Here is a 21,897-nt window from a genome sequence, read left to right as displayed (position 1 = left end):
CGCACCATGCAACTGGTATTTTCATAATAAACCTCAGCTTTACCGATCTTCTTTTTGGCTGTTTTAATTTACCCCTTGTCACATCCTTATTCTGGAAAAGACGATGGATCCATGGAGAAACACTGTGCAAACTTTTCCCATTCTTCAGATATGGTCTCCTAGCTGTTTCTATATTCACCGTTTTAGCCATAACATTAAATCGCTATGTGATGATTGGCCACCCTAGGATTTACCCCAAGTAAGTTTGATATCTAAGAAATTGATGTGATTGTCAAAAGTGTATTCATTGTTTTGAAGATAATGTTAAGCCTACATGTGGTGATTGGGTATTCTAGGATTTAACCCAAGCGCGGTTGGTATCTTAGAAATTGTCAAAACTACGTTCACCGTATTAGTAATAATCGAAAATCGATATTTGATGATTGGCCACCCTAGGATTTTCCACAAGTAATTTTGGTATCTTAGAAATTATCATTTTTACCAAACCGGAAGTTGAAATGGTCCCATAAATTGTACATAAGCAAGACGAAGAAATAATATGCGTTTTTCCTCCTTGAGAAAGAAATTATTATGAAACTTGATGAGGAAAGCTATTATGTAAAATGAGTTTTTTTTATTGCTAGAGTAAATGTGGGAATAAAACGATGATTTTTTTTTTCGTTTGTGGTGTTTTTTGTTTTGAATTGTTTTTTTGTTCTGTTTGTCCAGCCTGATGACTTTTGTATTTATGCTTTTAGATAGTTACACACGGAACTACTTTTCCTGTTTTCCTATTTACCAGTTTTCCTGGCCTAAAGATCGTATCCATTTGATTTTTCTTATTTTTTTTTTTATCCTTATTATCAGCGTCCACTCAATGACTGCAACTCTGATGATTTACATATTTAGAAAAAAAATCTATGGGGACTGGTATGATGTGTTTATCTATCAGCTAACGATTTAATAAAAAATACTCGACAAATTTTCCGGAATTAACAAGGAAATAAAGGTAAACACTCATTTAATAGTTAGATAAAATCAATTAAATAGTTAGATAGAATCGTTTAATAGTTAGAGAAAGTTAGATTAGAAAAAATGAGATAGAATCTTCGCAAAACTTATTGAAAACATACGAGAGGGGACTCAAGTTGATCTCCGAGAAAGACAACAACCATTACTTTTCAAGTAAAAAGCTAATTATAAAGACCCAAAAAATATTGCTTTTTTATTTTTGTATATCCATTTTTTATTTATTTATTTATTTTTTACAGTGAATCAAAGATAAATAAACCGCTTTTCTAAAAGGTTTAATGCTATATATATACATTTTATAACCAGCCTGTGAGCTGTATGCTAACCTATCTCTAATTACAAATACTGAAGAGAGAATAATGAGGACTTTTTACCCAAGACAGTGAACGAACAACACCTATTTGAGTATTTTGGCCGTCTGAATATCTAAGGGCCGTCTTCAGCAAAGAAAATAATAATACACTTACAATAAAAGTTCTCGGTTAAAAATCAATTTTTATGGCACTTGGTATTAACCAAGTGACATTTAGCGATTGCTAAATTCTGTCGGTCTGTCTGTCGGTCTGTCTGTCTGTCCCGGTTTTGCTACTTTAGGCACTTCCAGGTAAGTTAGGACGACGAAATTAGGTAGGCGTATCAGGGGCCGGACCAGATTAAATTAGATGTAGTTGTTCTCCCGATTTGAGCATCTGGGGGGGGGGCGGGAGTGGGGGGGGGGCGATTAATTCGGAAAAACTGAAAAAATGAAGTATTTTTAACTTACGAACGGGTGATGGGATCTTAATGAAATTTGATGTTTGGAAGGATATTTTGTCTCAGAGCTTTTATTTTAAATTCCGACCAGATCCGGTGACATTGGGGGGAGTTGGAAGGGGGGGAACCTAAAATCTTGGAAAACGCTTAGAGAGGAGGGATCGGAATGAAACTTAGTGGGATAAATAAGCGGAAGTCCTAGATACGTGATAGACATAACCGGAATGAATCTGCTCTGTTTGGAAGATTTGGGGGGGGGGATATTAATTCTGAAAAATTAGAAAAAATTAGGTATTTTTAACTTACGAAGGAGTGATACGTGATTTAAGAATAGCATCTTAATGAAATTTAAAGTTTGGAAGGATATCGTGTCTCAGAGCTCATATTTTAAATTACGACTGGATCCGGTGACAATGGGGGGAATTGAGGGGGGGAACCTAAAATCTTGGAAAATGCTTAGAGTGAGGGATTGGGATGAAACTTGGTGGGAAAAATTAGCACAAGTCCTAAATACGTGATTGACATAACTGGAACGGATCCGCTCTCTTTGTGGGAGTTGGGGGGGGGGGGTAATTCTGAAAATTAGAAAAAATGAGCAACTTTTAACTTACGAAGGAGTGATCAGATCTTAATTAAATTTGATGTTTGGAAGCGTATCTTGTCTCAGAGCTCTTATCTATAACGGATTTGGTGACATTGGGGGGGGGGGGAGGGAGTTGGCGGGGGAGCCTAAAATCTTGGAAAACGCTTAGAGTGGAGGGATCAGGATGAAACTTGGTAGTAAAAATAATCATAAGTCCTAGATACGTGATTGACATAACCGGAACGGATCCGCTCTTTTTCGGAGAGTTGGGGGGAGAGGGTTAATTCTGAAAAATTAGAAAAATTAGGTATTTTTAACTTAAAAAGGAGTGATCAGATCTTAATTAAATTTGATGTTTGGAAGGATATCATGTCTCAGAGCTCTTATTTTAAATCCCGACCGGATCCGGTGAAGGGGAAGTTGGTGGGACAGAACCTAAAATCTTGGAAAATGCTTAGAGTGGAGGGATCGGGATGAAACTCGGTAGAAAAAATAAGCACAAGTCCTAGACACGGGAGTGAACTAACCGGAACGGAACTGCTCTCTTTGGGGGAGTTTGGGGAAGGGTTAATTCTAAAAAAATAGAAAAAATAAGGTATTTTTAACTTACGAAAGAGTGATCGTATCTTAATGAAATTTCATATTAAGAAGAACTCGAAACTCAGATCTCTTATTTTAAATCCCGACCGGATCCAGTGTCATTAGGGGGGGATCTTGGAAAACGCTTAAAGCGGAGAGATCAGGATGAAACTTGGTGGAAAGAATAAGCACAAGTCCAAGATAGGTGACTAACATAACCGGACCAGATCCGCTCTTTTTGGTGGAGTTGGGGGGGGGGAGGAGTAATTTGGAAAAATTAGAAAAAAATGAGGTATTTGTAACTTACGAACGGGTGATCAGATCTTAATGAAATTGGATATATTGAAGGATCTTGTGCTTTAGAGCTCTCATTTTAAATCCAGACCAGATCCGGTGGCATTGATGGGAGCTGGAGGGGGAACCGGAATTCTGGGAAAACGTGAAAAATGAGGTTTTTTTACGAATGCGTGATCGAATGTTAATGAATTTTGACATTTAGAAGGACCCCGTGACTCAGAGCTCTTATTTTAAATCCCGACCAGCATTAAGCCTCTGATTTCCCTTTTAAAGCAATCTATTGATTCTTAGAATTTCGCTAGAGCTCATACCATATGAGTTCTTGGCTCTTGGCTCTTGGCTCAGGAAGGTAAGTTTCAATCTTCTTTTGAACTGACTAAAAATTTTTGCTAGCCTTACACGCTTTAAGAGATAATTCCACACCTGTGTCACCTGTGGTCCCGCAAAACGTGGAGGCAAAGACTCTCGTTGGATATTCCGAGCCACAGACATTATTCCTGAATAATTCCTAATAGGTTCCTAACAATGATAAAATGAGTTGGACTTTAATAAGGAGGTTTTTTTTTCCAAAAGCCCTCCAGTGAATATCGATTCAAACAATTGATAAGCAAACATAGCTATTAGATATTATTTAAACTTACAAACATTAAAAAAATGTTAGCTTTGTGAAATATTTCGACTTAGTATCACATACCTAACATTATTTCCCAAAATGCGAACCACTACATTAGCTAAGATCTAAAATCTTTTAAAACTTGACACAAAGAACGTGCCCACAGCAAAAGCCCACAAGACAAAAGCGGGCCACAAGACAAATGCGATTATAAGAGGATGATGCAAGACCTTACTATTCTTAGTGGAAGCTCATTCTTTATCCCTCCTGAAGACTTGAAGCTCTCGTGGCTTATGCCACACAATACACCCACGTGGCTCACCTACAAGACAAATACGATTATAAGAGGATGATGCAAGAGCTTACTATTCTTAGTGGAAGAAGCTTGTTCTTTATCCCTCTTGAAGACTTGAAGCCCTCGTGGTTTTTACTGCTACTGTATTATAATGTATTTTCCCATCCAAATTAAAAAATCAAAATAAAACCTAAATATCTAACACTAAAAGTTCAACTTGGAGAAAAACCATTAAGATAAATGTTATTTTCTAAAACATATGGAATACCAACCCAACTTAAAATCATTAAATCCATCGTTGATACATTAATAGACAGATAGCCTACGTCTTACGAAACCCACCAATTCGTTGAAGGCTTCGTTAGCCTACAAAAGATTCACACAAGATGGTGTCAAGTAAACACAGAGTCATCAGCAAATAAAGTGAGCAATGCTACAAGGGTATAAAGACGCAAAACATCTATACAAATTAGGTACAGCATGGGATATAGCACTGAACCTTGTGGGTTTCAGTGGATGTCAAGATTGGCAAGACTGGAAACCACAACAAATTCACCCCTTCCCTCTTCCAAGATTTTTTGAATATATTTGACCCTTTATATTGTCATGAATTGATACCACAGCTTGAAAATAAACTCAGAATTTCTCAACTTGTCACATCCAGCAATCGACTAAAGCTAAGTGAAAACTTCTCCCATTGCGCTTATACACTTCCCTTATTTTTGATATTCTCACTAATCTTTAGCTCAAGAGTAGTGGGTTTCCACCTTTACTTCTATCTAAACAGAAAATCCCTCTTTTACATTAGCTACAAGATAATCCGTAGCTAGAAGTGCTAACCCTCCACGTGTTTTCCACTATCTATTCTTCAAAATATGCTCGTAACTTGGAAAATTAAATAGAAAAAAAGAATATTCCGACATAAAAAATGTCTCACACAGGCCTAAAATGTCAAATTGACAATTCGCACTATCAAGCATGTTGAGAATTTTACGGTAAAATGACAATACGTGAAAATTCCAATGACCAAGACCAAACAAATATTTTTCACGTCAAATAACAAAGAAACAAGATTAGTGTAACGGCAATTTCAACTCGGTTGAAATGTAATAGAGGAACTTTCCTTGAGAATATGTCCAGCTCAGACAATTTTATTCTCAAACACCCTAACATGATTACCGTAGCCAGAAATAACTCCGCGCGATACATCTACTATATTAGAAAAAGACTTTTGACCAAGAAAAAAACCTACTTTTTCAGGAACACTAACTACAAAACTGCTCCTAAGCAGCTGGGCGATTTTTTCAAATTTTGGAGTAAATTCAAATGATACCGGTTTGGAAGTCTCACTAATTACCGTTATAATGGATTGTTGACCCTATTGCACTGTTACCAAATTTTTCTTTTACATTTTGAGTTATCTGAAAATGTTGATTAAGTCGTGTTTGCAAACATTTCCTGCTAAGTATTGATCTTATTACCTAGATCAGTACTTGATACTAGACTAATAGTACAGATTGTAGATGTAGTTGATCTGAGCGAAGTTTAAAAAAATATTGATGGCCTCTTATACATAGGTACCAAGTGAATAATGGTGAATCAATTGCTTTTGTATGGCTTTTTCCTGTCTTTCGTGACGCTTATTAACATGTTCATCATGTTACGAATGGTTTGCCTCAACTAGTCTGTATTCTGAACAGTCATAATAGCAGAAAAAATGTAACAAAATTTCCCATCGTATCCTTTGAAACTTCCAATATCCAAACTCACTTTTGTTTTCAGCTCACTTTTCATAGTTTTGGTTACTATTGACAAATATTACTTTATACTTAAAGGTCTGCATTTTAGTTTTTTTTACAGTTTCGGTTAGTATTGACAAAAGCTCACTCTTTACTTACCATACATAATCAAGAATGGCTTCATTTCCTACTCCTCTCACTTTGAGTTCTGGAGGTCTTTCATTAATTAAAATATTGGATCCACCATAGTCTGAATAACTCAGCTACTATATAGTATCTCAAAATTAAGAGTTGCTTCAGAAAAGCTATTCTGAAACAATATATTTCTCATTATTTAACCATTTTGTTTCTGGTCTCCATGCTCCACTCTTTAATGATAATTGGCTCTTCCAATTTTGAGTTGTGAGAGTCATTAAGTATGTTTAAATTATACATTACGAGAAGCCGCTGGATGAATCATTTAAGAAGTATCTTATGCGATGAATCAAGACGAAGACAAATAGGCTTGTTTATTCATTACGTCTATATTTTGAAAGCAGATTCAATTTGAAGTTCGCTTCCTGAATTATGCCTCAAACTCCAATCAGCGATTAGATTGATATTAAAAACGACACTACTAAATCCTTTCGAGAGTTTAAGCCTCCTTAGAGACTAAAGAGACATTAAAAAGATACAATTAAGTCCAAAGAATTAATGATTGAATTATTGGAGAGGTGTAAAAAAAAGACAACAATTTGTTATAATTAGTTCAATCTTTAATATTTTAAGATTTTGTTGCTCCTATAGTAGTTGGAATCTATCCAAAACAAATCAAAACAAAGACAATTATGTTTATTTTTTCAACAAGTCTGTATTTTCTGAACACTCACCATTCTTTAGATGACACCCAGTCAAAATAAACAGTTGGCTTTAAATATAGATACTCTCTTTCAGTAATTTCGCTTAGGCGATTAAGAAATGATAAATGCTCGCTTATTACTTTTTAAAAACAGCGAAATGTGTGGTTTTAAAAGTGTTTTTGTGAACTTGAGTCTGTAATTTGTTGGATATAATTTGAAGCTATTTTTTAGAGATGTTTGTGCATGAAAGTTCTTCTCCCGACATGCCATCTATTTAAAGAAAAACATTCTTTTCAGTACCAAAAACAAAAGCAAACAGCTCTGAAATGAATTTAAACTAAAAATTATATAAACGAAAAACTTTTTTTTTTAGTTTGTCTTTGCATTTAGTGGGAAGTTACGCCACAATACAATCCAGGGGGAGGGGGGGTTACATTTACAAAGTGAATTTTTTTTTAGTTTGTCGTTACATTTTTTGGGAAGTTACACCACAATACAATACGGGGGAGGGAGAAGGTTGGGGTGGCATTCACAAAGTGAGAAAAAGCAAATGATTCGTTGAGAAAGTATGGGAATTTGCGACAGATAGTGTTAAAACCCTCACTTTTGAAGGGAAGCTTTTGAAAGTAAGACCCTATCCTGTGCATTTTTCTCAATGGAAAGGATAAGCAGGCAAAATTCAATGGTAATGCAGATGATAAATGGTCGAATAATAACATTACGAAAAGATACGATGATTTATTCTTTTTCTTTATTTATGAATTATTCGTCGGTATGAAACTATACTGAATTTCATTAGAATGAAGAATTTTAAATTGTATGGGATATCCTGTCTAAATTACAAATTTTAGAATTATCCTCCTTTTCAGGTCTAAAATTCCGATTATCATTAAAGATTTGAGAATAGGGCTTACAAGGAACACGAGCAAAAATTTTCCTGGCGACCTCAAAGTATAAAGAAAGGGGTTGCTTACAAAACAAACAAATTACGAAAACCGAGCGAAAATGTTTGAAATTCAAGGATAAATCATTTTGGAACAAGCACGAGAATAAAGACTCCACGTCACAATTAGAAACATGTCTGGAGTCTATAAACAAAGCAGTAGTTTACACAATAGTACCAAATATATAATTTCTTTATTTAAAACCTATCTCTAACATTTTCAAATTAACATTGAGCATAACATGAATAATCCTCTTGTGAGTTTTTTTTACTATCCAACATTTTAATTTTGATTAAGTATGATTAAATTTCGATTTCAGTTTGTATTATGTTGATCCAATTTATCGAATATAGTCCCAATGCTTGTCGAATAATTTGCAGCCTCCCCCTGCCAAAATGCACCTCTTCAAGAGAATATTCAGGCTAGTACCAATGCTTGTCGGATAATTTGTACCCTCCCCCTGCCAAAATGCACCTCTTCAAGAGAATATTCAGGCTAGTACCAATGCTCGTCAGATAATTTGCACTCTCCCCTTGCTAAAATACACCTCTTCAAGAGAACATATAGGCTAGCACCAATGCTTGTCAGATAATTTGTACCCTCCTCTGGCCAAAATGCACCTCTTCAAGAGAATATTCAGGCTAGTACCAATGCTTGTCAGATAATTTGCATTCTCCCCTTTCCGAAATGCACCTCTTCAAGAGAATATTCAGGCTAGTACCAATGCTTGTCAGATAATTTGCACTCTCCCCTTACCGAAATACACCTCTTCAAGAGAACATTCAGGCTAGCACCAATGCTTGTCAGATAATTTGTACCCTCCCCCTGCCAAAATGCACCTCTTTAAGAGAATATTCAGGCTAGTACCAATGCTTGTCAGATAATTTGCACTCTCCCCTTGCCGAAATACACCTCTTCAAGAGAACATTCAGGCTAGCACCAATGCTTGTCAGATAATTTGTACCCTCCCCTGGCCAAAATGCACCTCTTCAAGAGAATATTCAGGCTAGTACCAATGCTTGTCGGATAATTTACACCCTCCCCTTGCCAAAGTCCTGGTTACTTCCTTGCACAAATCCCTCTTTTCATATTTTTTTTACATTCTTCTTTGTGCTTTAGTACGAAAAAAAAGTCACAAGCATATCAGGCAAAGACAATTTTTATTGTTTTATCAACGAGTAGCCTTGGTTGGTAACAGTTAATGAAATTTTACTCTGTTTGTTAACATAAAAGAATTCACAAATCTCTGTCTCCAAATGTCTTATATTTTTTCCATCTGCCCCAATAAAAGGAATAAATTGAAAGCTCAAGTAATCTCTTTGAATCACATTTCCTGCAAAGAGAATTCGCTTTCTATTCCCCACTACTTTTAAAATTAATATGCCTATTTCAATTAAAAAAGTTCTACTTAATATTCTGAAGAAATTCGATGTTATAAGTGAAAACAACAGAACAATTGCATAAGTTATTCTCTTTTCCTCTGTTGTGTATTTACCTCTGCTTTGCTAAAATCAAAAGCAGAAAGTTCACCTAATCGTTTTATATTTTATCAAGAGAATTTTGTGTCTTTATTTAAAAAGCTCTGTATATATTATTTTTACTTCCATCAGGAATAGCCTGATTAGACGTTTGAAAAAAAATTCTTAGCGGCAAAAAGAGAAGATAGCATATGTATATTTTCACGTTTTTGCATTTTTCTTGAGGCTTTAATACAATAAAATAAAATAGACAGCTTTATTTATCTCTCAAATGTTATTGGATCTAAAAAGTCCTCCATAATTCATAAGCTTCTTAAGTAGTATTGTGGTCAATGTTAAGGGTTTCCAAAGTCACTTCTGAAATGAATTTAGTGGTGTATGATGTCATAAATTATCTATTGCATACTACACTTTACTTTGTGGCTAAACATATGCAAAAGTAAAAATGAATGGCTCTCTTCGAGCATTTTTAATTTTTCCTTTGCCGCAACTGAAGGGGGAAATGGAAGGTTTACTGTTTACATAATTTCCTTGAATTTCATATTTTGTGGGTTTTCTTTTGTATTCTCGTACTTCTAGCACGAATGTTGTAATTTCCCCTTTGGAAAGTCTAGCTAAAATTTTGTAAAAATTGGATGTTGTACGCAAGAATCACAGCATTAATATTATACAGTATGGAAAATTCCTATTCTCTCCGTCAAAGATTTTTGGGACGGATCAGTCCTGCACATTTCTCATGACTCCGCCTTTGCGCTTGTACAATGACAAATTTTTAGCACATAACGATGGGGGTACCAAGTAGCCACTGAAGCTATTGCTGTGACAGAAAGGGAAAATTCCCTTTCCGCGCTGTGATGTGTCCCGTTTCTGAACCAACTTTCCATACTGTATACTATTTATGCTGTGGTAAAAACGAACAAGACCTTACGTAAACTATTTTCTTTTTATTTTACTGTTTTTCTCTTTCGTCGGAAAAAAGGGGAAATAGAAAACTTTTAGCAATCATTTTACATACTATATCCTGTAAAAAGAGTTCTTCCTTATTGTTTTCCTAGGTTTCGTAAGAAATGTTGCTATTTCTACTACAATAGCCAAAAAAACTACTAATTGAAGATCCAAGAAAGAAAAACAAATGCCACAAGTCCCTCTTGTTGCATTTTGAGTTAGCCTAAGGCTTATATAAAGTAAAATAAGAATAAAAATATCATCTCAATATAATTTCTTGCAAAGACGTACTTGTAAAACTTTTGATAATCTTTTAAACTAATGTTGTCTCTGTAAAGAATATAACCAAATTATGAAAATGGCCGAATATGAAATGTGGTATTTTACACAATACATTTTATGTTAGAATCTTAAGTGTAAACACAAAAAAAAGTAAACAAAAAATTAAATCCCTCATTTCAGATATTTTACATTTTCACTTTACACCAATAAAAGGGAACAATGAAAAGTTTAATCTTTTTGAATATCGTTTTTCCGAAGTTTTTTTTGTATTCCTGCATTTTCTAGCACTAATGTTGTTATTTCTATCATGAAAGCTTTGGAAACATTTTGAATATTTTGATGTTGTACGTAAAATAAACAAAAGAACGCATAAATTGTTTTCTTCTGGTGTGCTGGTGAACTTTCCCCTCCACATTAATGAAAAGAGAAAGTGCATATCTTAAGAAATTCCAGCACATTTTCATTTGTTCCTTTTTAGTTTCCTAAGTTTTTAAGCAATTTCTTTACTTGTATCACAATATCATAGGTAACAATCGGTGAAAATATACAGTGATTTGTGGACACATCCCTTAACATAACTCTTAATTTTATCCCAATGATGATATAGTCAATCAAATATAAATAAATTTACGCAAGTAAATAAATATGGGAAAAGCTAAAGTAGAAGGAATGAAAAAATAATAAGTTATATTCTTCTTCTTCTTCAATAGCAATAAGGAACCAAAATTCAGAAGGAAAAGATAATCTTATCAAGTTGTCTTTCAATAACAGCCTGAAAGAAAAATCTGACTGCGTGGAATTGACTGAATTCAGATTTCAATAAGAGATAAATATCCCATCTAAGTGATAAAGCTATTCCGATTTAAATGCCATCTTCAATGACGTATTTATACAAAGCAGGGTTTCTGGTAGTGGCTGTAATAAAAATTAAATGCAGAGCGAAATTTACCATAGAAGAAAGGATTATGTATAAAACGAAAAAGCGAAAGTATCTGGTTTCATGTTTTGAAAATATTATTTTGATATTTTGGAAAAGAAATAAATCAAGCTATTTGAGTATGTTTCTAACAGTTCGTGGTAATGAACTGTAAGTAAGAAGCGAACCGGCTCAATAGTAATCGAAACTCTAAAAATGGTATTTTGATACCAATTGATACGTCAAAAGAAGCGAATTTTTATTTTGATTTTAAATATATAAGTTTCATCAAGTTTAGTCTTACCCTTCAAAAGTTATGAGCATGAGAAAATTTGTATTCTTTTCGAAAAAAAGGTGAAATACCTCTTAGAATTCAAAAAATCTTAATAGAAATCATACCATCAGATTGAGCTATCAGATAACTAGACTGTAGGGGTTTCAAACTCCTAGTAGGGGTTATTCCTTTTCAAGGGAGATTTCTTCTGGTGGGGGAGGAGGTGAGGGTGGGGGCTACGTGGGAGGATCTTTCAATTGAGAAATTTATCACGACGGAAGAGAACTTTTATGACGGGACGCTGGATTTTTCAACATTATTTAAAAAGAAACAATGATAAATTAAAGAAAGAAACAAGTTTTTTTAAACTGAAATTACGGAGCAACATTAAAACTTAAAACGAAAAAAAAACTATTAGGTATGTGAAGGGGCTCGTCTCCTCCTCAATACATCGCTCTTTACCCTAAAGTATTTTTGTAATTCCAAAAGAGCTATTTATTCGAATTAAACGACCTTTCTGATTCAAGAGTCTTTCTAAAGAATAGGAACAAAATAGAACTTTAACGTAAAGAGTGATGTATTGACGACGGGTTGAACCCTCTTACATACGTAATAAAGATATGCGAATATAAAAGTTCGTTACATAAGTTATTTTGTTAGTTATGTATATTTATTACTAATGAAAACATTCGTAAGTAAAATTAGAAGTTCTAGTTCTAGGACTAAAATTAGAAGTTCTAGGGCAACTAGGCCCCTTCCCCGCCCCCTTTTTCTCAAAATCGTCCGATCAATATTTTGAGAAGCCATATGCCCCAAAAAAGAAAATTAATATGTAATTTTACTTTTAATTAATCATGTACGGTAAGCCAAAATCAACACTTGCATTGATTCAAAAACATTCATAAATTAAAAAAAAAAATACATTTTTTAACTGAACGAGATTAATACTTAATAAATAAAAAAACAAGTTTTTTTCAACTGAAAGTAGGGAGCAACATTAAAACTAAAAACGAACCGAAATTGTTATGCATATGAAAGGGTTTGAGCCCTCGTCAATAACTCTCCCTTTTCGTTATTAAATAAAAACAAGTTTTTCAACTGAAAGTAAGGAGTGACATTAAAACTTAAAACAAACAGAGATTAAACAAACAGAGGCTGTCCTCTCCTCAACCTCCCGCTCTTTACGCTAAAGTTTGATTCTTTGTCACAGTTCTACTTTTTAAAACAATAAAAAACTTTTGTCACTTTAATGTCGCTCCTTACTTTCACTTGAAAAACTTGTTTTTTTATTTAATTTCTGAACGTTTTTGAAATAATGTATATTTTGATTTTGGCTCACAGTATATGATTAATTAAAAAAAATTTGCGTATTTACTTGCGTATTACGAACTTTCTCATTGGTTTGATTGGACAATTTTGATAAAAAAGGGGTTGGGGGAGGAGGCCTAGTTGCCCTCCAATTTTTGGCTCCTTAAAAGTACAACTAGAACTTTTTTTTACTAATGTTTTTATTAGTAATAAATATTCGTAACTTACGAATTAACTAACGTAACGGCCTTCTATATTTGTATATTATTATTACATATGTGAGGGGGTTTACCCCCTCGTCAATATCTCACTCTTTACACTAAAGATTGAATTTTGTCCCAATTCTTTAAGAATGACCCCTGAATCACAAAGGCCGTAGAATAAATCATTGAAATTACCAAAAATACTTTATCGTAAAAAGCGAGGTATTGAGGAGGAGACGAACGCCCTTGTATACGTAATAATTTCCGTTCGTTTTGTCTTAATTCTACTACTTACTTCCAGTTTAAAAACCTTGTTTTATTTATTTTCTCATTGTTTTTTAAATAATGCTAGAAAATCCTACGCCCCTTTCATGGAAATTCTCCTCCCTCGTGGTAAATTCCTCCATGGAAAGATCCTCCAACATAACCCCCTCCCTCCCAAACGCAAAAAAGTCTCCCGGAAAACGTCTGTGTACTTCCCAATAACCATCACTATATGTAAACAATGGTTAAAGTTTGTAACTTGCATCCCCTCCCCTGGGGACTGTGGGGGATTAAGTCATCCCCAATGATATAGGTATTAAGTTTTTTGACTATGCTGAACAAAATGGCTATCTCAAAATTTTGATCCGGTGACTTTGGAAAAATTGAGCGTGGGAGGGGGCCTAGGTGCCCATCAGTTTTTTGGTCACTTAAAAAGGACACAAGAAACTTTTAATTTCTGTTATAATGAGCCTCCTCATGACATTCTAGGACCACTGGGTCGATACGATCACCCCCTGAAAAAAAAAACAAAAAAAAACACGCATCCGTAACCTGTCTTCTGGCAAAAAAAAACAAACAAAATTCCACATTTTTGTAGATAGGAGCTTGAAACTTCTACATTAGGATTCTCCAATACACTGAATCTGATGGTAAGATTTTCGTTAAGATTCTATTACTTTTAGGGGATATTTCTCCATATTTTCTAAAATAAGGCAAATTTATTCAAGGTCATAACTTTCGATGGGTAAGACTAAACTTGATGAAACTTACATATTTAAAATCAACACAAAAATACTATTCGTTTGATATAACTACTGGTATCAAAATTCCATTTTTAGAGTTTTGGGCATTATCGAGCCGGGTCGCTCCTTGCTACAGTTCGTTACCACAAACTGTTTGAAAGTTTGAATTTGTTCTAATTCCTTAAGAATGACCCCTGAATCACAAAGGCCGTTTAATTAGAATAAATAGCTGTTTTGAAAGTTCTAAAAAAACATTAGTGTAAAGAGCGAGGTATTTAAGTTTAATCTTGCTTTCAGTTGGAAAAAACTTGTTTTTTTATTTAATAAGTTTTAGTGTCGCTCCTTACTTTCAGTTAAAAAAAATGATATTTTATTTAATTGAACAAAACAGCAATAAATTAGACGAGAGAGTAGATTTATTCTTGTCAATTTGATCGGGATTTTGGAAAAAAGTTGATTCTAAAATTTTTACATTTTGTTTATTAAGAACTAAAAATCACTTACATTTTCAAGGTTTTTTTAAGTCTTAAAATTTGTTATAGTGACTTAAGTTTCGGACGATCTGTAACAACTGTAATCTATAACTATTACGGTAAGTCTCATCTCTTCGACATGAGCAGATTGACTAAAATAAAGAAAAAAATAACACTATAAACTCAAACATCTCAAAAATGTCTCAAAATTTTTATCAGACATTATTGGAGAAAAAGTGGCATTGGAGGAGGGCTAGCTGCCTTCTAATGTTTTTGGTCAGCTGAAAAAAAAAAACATTAAAAGCTTTATTTTGTGTTCAAATAAGCCCTTTCCCAATTTTTTGGTACCATTGACTCGATACGATCAAACCTAGCAACAAAAAAAATCCTCTACACCAGTGTTCCCTCATATGCTAAATCTTACTATTTGATTGTAAAAACAAATTAGAAGACACTATAGTTCTCTGTTGAAAGATTTAGGAACCCTTTGAATATAACCTTCTGCAAAAGTGATTTGTGTTGTTATGTTTTCCCAAGGTCTTAAGTAATGTTGTCAGGATTAGTCTAGGTATTCGAAGAAATTCGATAGTGTATTGATTCGAAAGAAGCAGGAACAAGAATGCTGACTAAAATTATAATACAATTTACCGAAGAAAGCCGACAGTCAAAGACGGGAAGTGCTCTTATGTACGAATTTTTATGTTAAAAACTACCTAAATACAACACCATTCAATAATCGATGTACCCTACTTACTCAACTTGATATGATTTATCTACTACTACTACTAACAACTCACTGCAGCAACACGCCGCCCGAGGCCAGCACAGCTACACACCTTCCTCCTCTATCCTAATCTAATCAAAGCCCCCTCTGTATACCCTCCCAATAAGTTTATTTAATAACAAAAATCTAAAGAAAAGTCTAAGATAGCCAGTTGATTTTCAACTATCGAAAGCTATCTATATGATTTTTGGTTTCAATGGTTATGCTCTAGATTGCCATGATCCTAGAGTTTACCATATTTTTATGGTATTTTATGGACTTCTGAGCTTTCCCGTAGATTTTAAATGTTGGTCCCGAAGTAATTTTCCGTTCTCACTGAATAACTAACCATGGAAAGAGAATATGTCTACAAATCGGAATTTAAGATATATTAAATTAACACAAATGATCTGTTTTACACAAAACAATCGCTGTGATAGACAATATTAGTCAATCATGTCAATTAGCAGTTTTATTTGGCGCTTTCTTCACGCGAGATTTTCAAATTGCCCAGCATTTACCGGCAAACATTCAAAGTTAAAAGAGCATGGTTGAAGTAAATTAGACTGAAGTTTTTGTCCCATACTTTTAGGATCAAAACTGCATTTTTTTTCTCCGTTTTTCTTTTTTCATCAACAATTTTGTTAAACTGGACCGCCATAATCAGCTTCTCAATCAAATCAATTTCAATACTAATTATGTATTCTATTGCTGTTGCTGTTGTATTTTAGAAATTACTGTGAAATGTATTCCATATGTAAATCCAATGTATTCCGCTATGTATTCCATTGTTGGAAAATATGTTTTCCATTATTGTTGCTGTTGTGTTTTGAGAATTGCTTGAAAATCACTATATTTTACATTGATGCAAAATATGTTTTTCAATGATTTTGCCTTATAAGACACACCATTTTGACAAGTTACTTGACAAAACAATTAAAAATCGTCAAAACTGAGAATTCAATTGCAGCGATGAGCGAATTTTGCTCCTGTGTGAACCCAGAGTAAGGATAAAATTTGTTTTGCAGAGGTTTTTTAAATGCTATTTTCTCCCTACTTCAGACAACGAAATGAATTAGTTTCTGACAAAGAGGACCCTTAAATATACAAATATACTTCCGTTCCTTTTCTTTAGCTTGCTACATGAGTTTGATAGAACTTTAGAGAAAGCAGTTCCCGGAAAGCAATGAATTACTCCGTACAATGGAATAACTTTTCTTTGCATCGGTTGCCAGAGATTCTCCCGTTCATAAGACAAAAAGTTTTTTTTTAGAATTTATATCTGACTTTAAAAATTAATGTTTGTAAAAAATATGCAGATTCTCTTTCATACGTTTTTATAGTTTTTTTTTGCACAAATTATAGTACCAAGGATGTTGAAACAAAAATATGATCCTTTGAATTTTTAAGGAGAAATCAACATACCATAAAAAAAAAATCAGAGACAGAAGAAAATTTAACCTTTAATAAAAAAAAAACAATAGGTAGTTTTGTAGGTTTTCGTAGCAGCAGAGGCCTACCTAAAAATATGAATGAAAAATAGTCAAAACAAAAGCAAAAACACATGGAATCAAATTGCTTGAAAAGGAACAGGTTCGCTTTAAAGGTGTGGGTGTTTTTAGAAATCAACCGATTGTTAATGTTCGATTTTATATAGTAAAAAAATGTTTTCAAGTTAAACTAAACGATTTCTGCTAATTTGTTTTACGTCGTACTGCCATAATAATGTCATAATTTTAAACAACCGATCATTTCTTTTTGTTTAGTTTGTGATTTTCAGATATGGATAGGACGAGTCCAATGACACTCTTGGTAATAGCTGGAGCCAAATGTAGGCGAAAATCAGCAAAAGAAGGCTAAAAATTAGTCTGGCTTATTTACTCTCATAGTTTGATGTGGCAGCACAGTCAAAAATGTGTTACTGCTACAAAAAATCTGTAGTTCGTAACAGCCAAAAGAAAAATCTGAAAAAAATGTCGTTTCACCTATGTATCGACTTAAGATGGGTTTAAGTTAGACCAAAAATCTTTTAATTTGGTATCCTTGGAATTACAATTATTTATTAACAAAAATCCACAGGTAAATGTTTGAGAGAATAGTTACTAGCTCTGATTGCAGCGAACCACAATCAGCGCTCATGACAACGCTAGAAGTTAACATTTTATGTTTAGTAATATCCTCAGCATGCGGCAATAGATGATATTTTAGTAGTTTACAGGGTTTAAGCATTAAATTAAATCCTTTTTTAAAAGTTTTTCTTGGGAAACTATTTTTTGGTTGCAAGATTTGCAAGAAATGAGATTTGATATTTAATATTACATTTGAAGTATAATAGCTGATCATTAGAAACTATAGGAGACAATGTATTTTATCGCAAGTATCAAGTGTAAAATATTAATTTTCGACATAAACAATAAATATTAAATGGCATACAGCTGTTTTAAACAAATAAACCCAGAATGGATCAGTCATGCAAATTATGGTCCAAGTGTTTATGGGTTTATTTACAGTTTAAGGACTTTTCATCAAATCCCAAAATCGTCGTGATTCTGATAGTTGTGATTCTGATATAGAATTGAATAGTTGTTCAAAGTTTTAAGATCTCAAAATTAATACGGGAGTGGAGGTTTAAAGTGGAACTCGGGATATAGATCCATCTCTAAACGTTTCATTTATCTAACACAATTTATGTGAATCCATGAAAATTCACAGTGAGGGCGAAGGGGAGGAGGCTGGGCGCTTGAAATAATACCCGAGGCCATAATTTTGACTGCCTATGTATTCCTAAAAGCTCCATTTGGGCAGCACAAAATCTTATAAGGCTATTAAAAACGTTCAAACTGAAATAATACAAAACAAAACCGGTTAATCAAAACTTTTCCTAATCCTGTCGATACTATCTAGCCCTGCCTTTTCTTGAAACCTTTGCCCTAGAGAAGTGTTGCTGCCCATCCTCTTTGTTTATCTTAATGACGCTATCATTGAAAATATGAAAATATCGGGTCTAATGTTAGGGTTTTCAAGTCTTTAGGCATCTTCTACCTTCAAAAAAGATCCCCTACTTCCTCTCATTATTTATGTAAAACTGTACGACCGTTATATAATAGTGCACATAATGCTGAAACTATAATACTATAAATACTATTGCGTATATAATACTACGTATAATACTACAATTGTGTAATACGGAATAACCATTAGCAATACTGCATATTAACCAGTCGATTTTATGAACTGTAGATATATTTAGGAATGAAGGCACCTCCATATGGAAGTACATATTCTCAAGTAGAGAGGTCACAAGATAAGCTTTACAATAGTTCCTAAGGATTGATTATCTCAAAAGTGTCGCTCTATAGCTCTTGGGCATATCCAGGCCATAACTATTGTTTTGTGGGACAAAAAAGCATAAATTGGTGCTTGCTGGAATGGTCTTTTCTTTATTTGAAAAGAGCACAAACTTTAAATATCCGTTATAGTAAGCCAATCCCAGTATCGCCCAACGTCTTTTTGAATAAGGAGGTTGGAATATTAGCTTTTCAATAGTTCTAATGGGTTGGCTATCTTAAAAGTGTTCAATAGGTTTTTGGCTGTATTCAGGCCAAAATGCCATAAATCAGCACTTTGCAGTCATGCTATCTTTGTTTACTTAAAAAAAGTACAGAATTTAAATACCCGTTAGAATGAGTCATCCCCAGTATTCTACGTCCATGTTTCAATGTGATAATCTCAAGGAAAAAACATCAAAATACGTGCCAGTGACCATTCTTCTCAGAAAAATAAAAAATTTTGAATCTTTGTAGAAAGAGGCTTGAAGCCCTCTCTCAAATATTCTTGAATCTATGGGTTTTTACTCTATATTTTTTTTAAACTGAGCCCCGTTTTAGAGTAATATTTCTATTTTCCATCATTTTCTGAGATTATGCAAAGTTTCTCATGCTAGTTTTAATTCTTAAGCTGGAAATTGATAATTTTGGAAGACAAACAATGATTGAGACATAATCTTGAAATGGCTCAAGTTAAAAAATGTGCACAAGCAGTAGGGACAGGGGCAAGATCCTTTCAGCCCGTTTTTCCTCAAAAAATTAAGATTGTTTGAGATTGTCTCCATTAAAAAGAAATCATGTTTATATACTTTTTACATCAAAGAGTCCTGAATTGAATCTTACTTACTATGAATCAAAATGAAACTGTACAACTTTCTTTAATTTAGTTACAGTAAATCACAAGTTAAACTTCATCAGAAAGAGCTGGAAGTTGAGGATAACTGCCCTCTCATGCATGGTGCAATCCTTTCCCATTTTATGCTGTAACTTTAACCTTTGCTTGCACGCAAAATAGCGCGCTTTTTTCTTAATTGATGTACGCTTCAGAACCAGTATAGGCGTAGTACAAACAAATTTAAAGCTGCTTCATGATTTTTTTATGTTAATAAATATAGTTGAATTACTTTACTTTGTAAGTTAGTTAGATTTTTCAATATTACCTACTTTCAGATAGAAGGAAAGGGTAGCTTTTTGTAGAAATACTGATTTAACAATATGTTTAGCCATTTGAACTTAGAATCCTTAGTAAAAGCAGGCATAAGCATAAGCAAACAGAAAATATAATATATTATAAGAAAAAGGCAGACTTAATAAACATATTGAGCCTATTTTATTACTAATATAGAAATTGACTCCAAATACTGTGCGAACTCATTAAATGTAACAAAAATTGAACATTACCAAAACTCCTAAGAAAAAACGAGCGTGACAAGCAACATTCTAGTTTTTAGCTGTGTCCTCTTTTAAGCATTGACAATGTTAAGTTTATGTACTATGTGTATACCAAAATGTAATGTGTGGGAGGTATTTTTTTCAAATCTAGGGGGAGAGTAATTTTTAGTCCTTTTTCGGTTTTTAAATAAAAATATCAAAAGAGGTATTTCCAACGAAAATTGCTGAAAAGGTATATGCAATATATAAAGGGAGTGACAAAATGCAGGGGCGTCATTACTCTCCCATACCCTTCTCCCTAATTAAACGGCCATGAGCAGAAAATGCACCAAATGTCAATACATGTATTACCACCACCAACTTAACATTGCTAATGATAGGCAGAGCAATAGCACTACCTAAATAAAGTAGAATGTTGGCATAAGATTTTTATAGAAAGAGTGGTCTTATATACTTCTTAGGGGACTCAATGGATTGGTAATCTTAATTTCTAGTGCCCTTTTTAAGATTAAAAGTGATAATCTGCCAGCTACCTCTCCCCCCCCCAACACGTCGTGTTTTTCCGAAATACATCGAGTTAAATTTTTTGAGACAGTCATTCTATTCAAAATAATCCATAGATCATATAACAGGGCTTTTGGAGTTGATGCATGCCACCGGAGCCGAGGGGTGAGTGTTGTAAGTTATACTGCGGGGAATTTAAAGTTTTTTATGGAGCGGACAGTTGCTTAACTTTAGAAAAGCCTCATTTGTTTGAAAATTGGAAGTTCTAGTTCCTTTTTAAGCGTTAATAGTGATCGAAGACCTTCCCCCTCCCCAGCAACCCCTCTTTTCATCCGATACATCTGAACAAGATTATGAGAGTGATTTTGTTCAAAATAGTCCAAAGAACATATAATACTGTCTCTAGGGTTGACCCAACCCACAGCTCTCTGGGGATAGGGTTGTAAGTTATTCAGTGAGGGGGTATAAAGTTTTTATGGAATGGGCGATCGTATAAACTTCAGATGGGGCTCATTCGATTTGAAATTAGAAGTTATGGTGCCCTTTTTAAGAGTCATTTGAGGACAATCCACGCTCATATTTTCCCTTAACACCTCCAATCAAAATTTGGAGAAACAATTTTGTTCATCGTAGTTGAAGGGTCTGGAAATTATGTTTTGAGGAAGCTACCCCCCCCTTAAAGCTATCAGGGCAAGGCTGTAAGTTATGCCTTGAGGGTATATAAGGTTCTTATAGAAAGGGTGTTTGTTATGCTTTGGAGGGCACTCATTGGATTGGTAATCTGAAGTTTTAGTGCGCTTTTTAAGAGTTAAAGTGATTAGAGCGCAGCTACTCACTCCCCCTCCCCACATACACACACAAACATGTCATGTTTTCCCGAGATATATCAATTGATATTTTGAGACAGTCCTTTTATTCAAAATAGTCCAAAGATCATATACCTTAAATACCTAAATCGCACTTCGGATTGAATTAGTTGTAAGAACTGTGATGCTCATAACATGGCTTTTGAGGTTGATACAAACCACCAGAGCCTGAGGATGAGGGCTGTAAGTTGTATCCCTAAGGCGTTTAAGGTTTTGTGGAAGGAATTGTTACATAAGCTTTGGAGGTGGTTCATTTGGTTGAAATTGGAAGCTCTATTTCCCTTTAAGAGTCCATAGTGATGGAGGTCAACTAGCTAAGGTCATTTTCCATAACAAACATCCAAACAAAGTTTCAGGAGATCGATTTTCTTCAGCATCGTTGGAAGGTTCAGTAATAATATGCGTTGAGGACGTCAACCCCTTCCTCCCCGTCCCCAGGACCTCAGGGCAAGGGCTGCAAGTTATGCAATTTGCTCATTGCTTACAGAAAGTATATGTTATTAGAAG

At 34.1% G+C, this 21,897-nt stretch overlaps 1 protein-coding gene across 2 annotated transcripts in view; it reads left to right on the top strand.

Annotated features, from left to right (window-relative positions):
- The window catches only part of LOC136028939 (G-protein coupled receptor moody-like), a 131,066-nt gene that overhangs the window by 76,167 nt on the left and 33,002 nt on the right, over nt 1-21,897 (top strand). Inside the window, exon 1 of one of the 2 annotated variants that reach the window (XM_065706922.1) lies at nt 7-238. The exons of the other annotated variant lie outside the window; for it this stretch is intronic. Within the exon in view, the coding sequence (XP_065562994.1) occupies nt 210-238 (29 nt within the window). The 5' untranslated portion in view covers nt 7-209. Of the gene's footprint in view, nt 1-6; nt 239-21,897 lie in introns of those variants that run through there. 2 annotated transcript variants of the gene reach the window in all.

Source organism: Artemia franciscana, chromosome 7, assembly GCF_032884065.1.
Source record: "Artemia franciscana chromosome 7, ASM3288406v1, whole genome shotgun sequence".
NCBI lineage: Eukaryota > Metazoa > Arthropoda > Branchiopoda > Anostraca > Artemiidae > Artemia > Artemia franciscana.
The sequence above is the reverse complement of the archived record's forward strand: the minus strand, read 5'-3'. Positions and strand labels throughout refer to the sequence as shown.